At 39.1% G+C, this 4368-nt stretch overlaps 1 protein-coding gene across 1 annotated transcript in view; it reads left to right on the top strand.

Annotated features, from left to right (window-relative positions):
- Positions 1-4368, top strand: part of ESRP1 (epithelial splicing regulatory protein 1) — a 64631-nt gene that overhangs the window by 686 nt on the left and 59577 nt on the right. The window contains exons 2-4 of the mRNA XM_012809555.1: positions 1-95; positions 1311-1424; positions 4276-4368. The exon at positions 1-95 is cut by the window's left edge and continues 32 nt beyond it; the exon at positions 4276-4368 is cut by the window's right edge and continues 4 nt beyond it. Coding sequence (XP_012665009.1) covers positions 1-95; positions 1311-1424; positions 4276-4368 — 302 coding nt within the window. The remainder of the gene's footprint in view (positions 96-1310; positions 1425-4275) is intronic.

Here is a 4368-nt window from a genome sequence, read left to right as displayed (position 1 = left end):
ATCAGTTGGAACTGACGGAAGATTGCAAAGAAGAAACTAAAATAGACGCCGAAAGCCTGTCCTCGGCGTCGCAGCTGGACCAAGCCCTCCGACAGGTGACAGCCCTGGGCCACGCCGCCCACTCCCAACTCGGCCCAGCCTCGCCAGGTCCCATGCCTTCTCGGGGCGGTCCACGCGTGTCCCCGGGGCCGAGTGGCGACACGCCTGGCCACGTGGGTGGGAGCCGGGCTTGGGGGTCGAAGTGGACCATTTGGGAGGGGTGGCTGCTTTTCTTCGCCTCCCAGCTCCCAGGGTCTTAGGGTGAAATTGGCTGGGTTTTCGAGTTGTTTTCCGAGTAGTTCCTGAGAATAAGCCGCATTTTATGACCCGAAAGACGAGCGGAGTTTGAATCCTAGCGCCGAGATCTCCAGATTCCGACCCCACACGCCCGGTCCGGTTCAGGGCTTTGGGTCTACGACCTTGGGGCAGGGGGCGCTGTGATGTAGACGTGTACGCGGTGTGTAAAAAACCCACACAGTTTAGATCAGAACCTGAAAGTACCTGCCTTGTTTTAGGCTTCTAAATTCCCGAAGAAAGGCACGGTTCCATCATTACTTCTTTAGTAGCCTTGGTCCCAGCGCTAGGAAAGGTTTGTGTCCCAACTCGTAGGGATGTTCGTTGGGTCACCGTGGAGTGGATGGAATCCCATTGTTGGGATGAGGTGACCTAAAAACCGGTGTGCTGACTGGTGCCGTGTCACGGATGGGGTGGGGCGCTAAACACTTGTGAACAGATGTATGCCTTGCGATCTCACAGCCTCTGCTCTAGCACCTGAGATTTGAATTACAGGAGAAAGTTATTTCTGGGATGTACTCCAGAGAGCTAAGTGTTACTAGTCTTTGCAGAGTTCTGCATACCCATTACCCACATTTGTTTATTAGAAACTGATATTTTTCTTACTCCTGGCACAAACATATACATAAAAAAACTAACACCAGGGAATGATGTAATGTGAAGGCAATCATGCTGATGAAATGAGACCTCTGACTTCAGTTTGGAATGAATTTATCATAAAAATTGACGATCAGGATGGAGTCGGGGAGAGATCAAAGGGAGGCGGCTTTGACTAGGTTCTGAGCATAAACTGAGGATTGGGTGGAAAGCTTCCCTACCTGAAGGAAGAATCTAGTTTTTCCAATGTTGCCCTAGCACCCGTGTCCCTGTTCTGGGCCCTTACCATGGTTTCCTCTGGTTATCACCAAGTGGGGCCACTTTGCAGAGTTTGTAAATCCTGCAGCAGTTGCATCCCTGTGTGTCTCTTGTTCTTTCAGTTTAACCAGTCAGTGAGCAATGAACTGAATATTGGGGTGGGCACTTCGTTCTGTCTCTGTACTGATGGGCAGCTTCATGTCAGGCAGATCCTGCACCCTGAGGCCTCCAAGAAGGTAAGAGTACTGGCTTCTGGAGTTGCTGGCTTCTGGGGTGACTGGAGGCTTTTTAGGAAAACGAGTTTATTCAAGTTTCTCTATTTTTAAAACGATGCGTATGAGGAGTTATTTATGCTATATAGGATTTCAGTTTGGGAAGACAAAAACTTTCTGGAAATGAATAGTGGTGATGGTTTCAAAATATGTTAATATACTGAATGCTTCTGAAATTAAAAAATTAACATGGTAAATTTAATGTCATAACCACAATCAAAAAAAAGTATGACAGCTTCACAGCGATGTTTAGGATTGCTATAATTTTATAGCTACTTTTGGTGACTTAAAACGATCTTTTTGTTGATACTAAATTTTCAAGATGCTTGACTTTCTCCCTTTTCAAAGCTATCACTGAGTATGGATTTTGGACGTTCAAAATAACTAGAAGTAGGGAGGAAATAACAGTATTTTAGTCCTACACTGTAATATCCCCATTTGTGTTGAAAATGCTACATCTTGGAAAAGAACAGAAGTTCAATTGAACTTTTAAAATTGTATTTCTAATCATTTCATGAAGAAAAACTACTTAAATAAGACCGTGCATATTACTAGTGAGGCAGTACTTACAGCTTACTTTGCTTTGTCTGACATTAAGGAAATGTTCAAAACTGAATCTTGTATCAAACCAATAGGGTCAGCTCTGTTTTTGCCTATGCTTGTATTTCTGAGAGCGACAATAATGCTTATATTATGGAGTGAGAAAAATGCAATCTTACCACGGATAGGATATGACTTCTTTCCTTGGGAAGGATATTGAGGGACTGTGGGAAAATGAACAGCATAAGACAGCCAACCCAGTGTATTTAGCCTATCATTGCTAATGCACTTGCTCTTAACAACATAAATTAGTTTGAGCTGTAACTTTTTATTGTGGTAGGTACTCAGCTTGAAAAGATGAAAGTAGAATATATTTAGGTAACTGTATGAGGCAAGTCTTGCAATGACAGATATAGACAATTGATGGCAAAGGCAAGTGATCAAATGCAGGTTTTATTCTGTCAAATAGGGAAAGGTGGGAATTGAGTTAAATGCGTAGTGACAATTTTAAAAGTAACCCAAATTTCTATGTCTTGAGAAAACGCATCCTTTTATAGGACGCTTGCTTAGTCACTATTTGATAAAAGGAATACTTTTTAAAAATTAAATGCTAGACCAATGCTGTACTCTTGATCTAGAAATAGAGATATATGAGGATTATTTTTCCTCCTCAAACTATATTTTTGACCAGGCTGGGTTTGAACCCGCCACTCTGGCATATGGGGCCGGCGCCCTACCCCTTTGAGCCACAGGTGCTGCCCATCCTCCTCAAACTCTTATGGGGAGGAACAAGACTTCTCATCTTTTCCCTGTTGGGCCAGTGGAAAAGAGCTGTTTACATTATTTTTAGATGGACTGCTTTGGGTGTGGAAAAACCTCCAGAGGAACAAATGTCTTCTTGAGCCACATTAAGGAGGACTTTGATTAAGTACAAATGAAAACAATTGATGTAATATCATAATGAAAGTAATTCTGTACGTTAAAAAGGGGAAACAAAAAAAAAATTAATCTTAATCTTGCTACTAAGAAAACAATATATTGAAATGGTTTTCTGTGACATGAACATATTTGTATATATTCCAGATTTCTGTAGGAAAGCCTTGTTTTTACAAGGGGTAGTACTCAATACACAAACCTTTTAGCCTATTTATAATTTAAGAGAATCTTTTTTGTAAGCATGAAATAATACTCAGTATTTTAAATGAATACAACTATTTAAACTCATCCTTTATGGTTAGACATGTGAATTATTATCATTACAAACAGATTTTGAAAGAGCATTTTTGTAGATAATTGTGGGGGTTCATTTTTTTTTTTTTTGTAATAAATTCTTTTAAAAGTTGTGACCATGATGCAGTAATACTGATTTCAAATATAGCATGTGCAGTCACATCTGATAGAATCCAAATGAAGGAAATTAGGAGACATTTTTGCATAAATATTTAATAAAAGTTTAAAAGTCTATATTTCCTTGATTTTCTAACATACAGTTGGGTAGAAATTACTCATAAGTGAATAAAAACTATTTTGAAGACTTAGAAAAATCTAAATTCAGTTAACGTCTTTAAAATTATTGAATGACTTTTTTTGTTTGTTCAGGGAGAAAACCCCAACAAAACAATAGTGCAATATTTGTCCGGGCAGTTGAGCTTTAATAACCACAGGAGTGGTGGTAGTAGCTAAGAACAGCAGTTAACCATTTTTCCTTTGCGTTTGGGATTTGTAAGGTTTTTAAAAGTCTTAATTTGAGTTTTCAGGTATAGCCAGAATAGTGGTTAGGAAAACTAATATGGAGCTATAATTGGGCACAAAAATAATACTTTTCAGTTAATCAGGAATTTACTATCTAAATCTAATTTAGTGCTGAAAATATGCACTATTAGAACCCAGTGGTTAAAATTTTTACAATTTAGTCCAAAGTTATGCATCCTATGAAAATAGGACTGAGATTGCTGCCTGAAAGCACAGATGATCTAAAAATGATTATGGCTAGAAAAAAGTCCTATTACCACCCAGAAAACATAACGTATACCATCCCAAATGGATTATAGCTTCAGAGCTGTTTTGAGTGGAATGTATACTAGAGCACAAGCATTTTACAAGACTTATGTATAGGATCTAATACAGCAATAAAATAAGCTACTAAATCACTCGTATGTTAAATTAAAAAAAAAATTGATAAAATACGCTTACATTCAATTGTAGGTTCCTAATTACTAGGGAAACATTAAACCAAAGTCACCTAGTTAACAGTATCTGTCTTGCCCTTCTTTAGAATGTACTACTACCAGAATGCTTCTATTCATTTTTTGATCTTCGAAAAGAATTTAAGAAGTGTTGCCCTGGCTCACCTGATATTGACAAACTA

Source organism: Otolemur garnettii, unplaced genomic scaffold, assembly GCF_000181295.1.
Source record: "Otolemur garnettii isolate 467f Iridium unplaced genomic scaffold, OtoGar3 scaffold00004, whole genome shotgun sequence".
Taxonomy (NCBI): domain Eukaryota; kingdom Metazoa; phylum Chordata; class Mammalia; order Primates; family Galagidae; genus Otolemur; species Otolemur garnettii.
The sequence above is the reverse complement of the archived record's forward strand: the minus strand, read 5'-3'. Positions and strand labels throughout refer to the sequence as shown.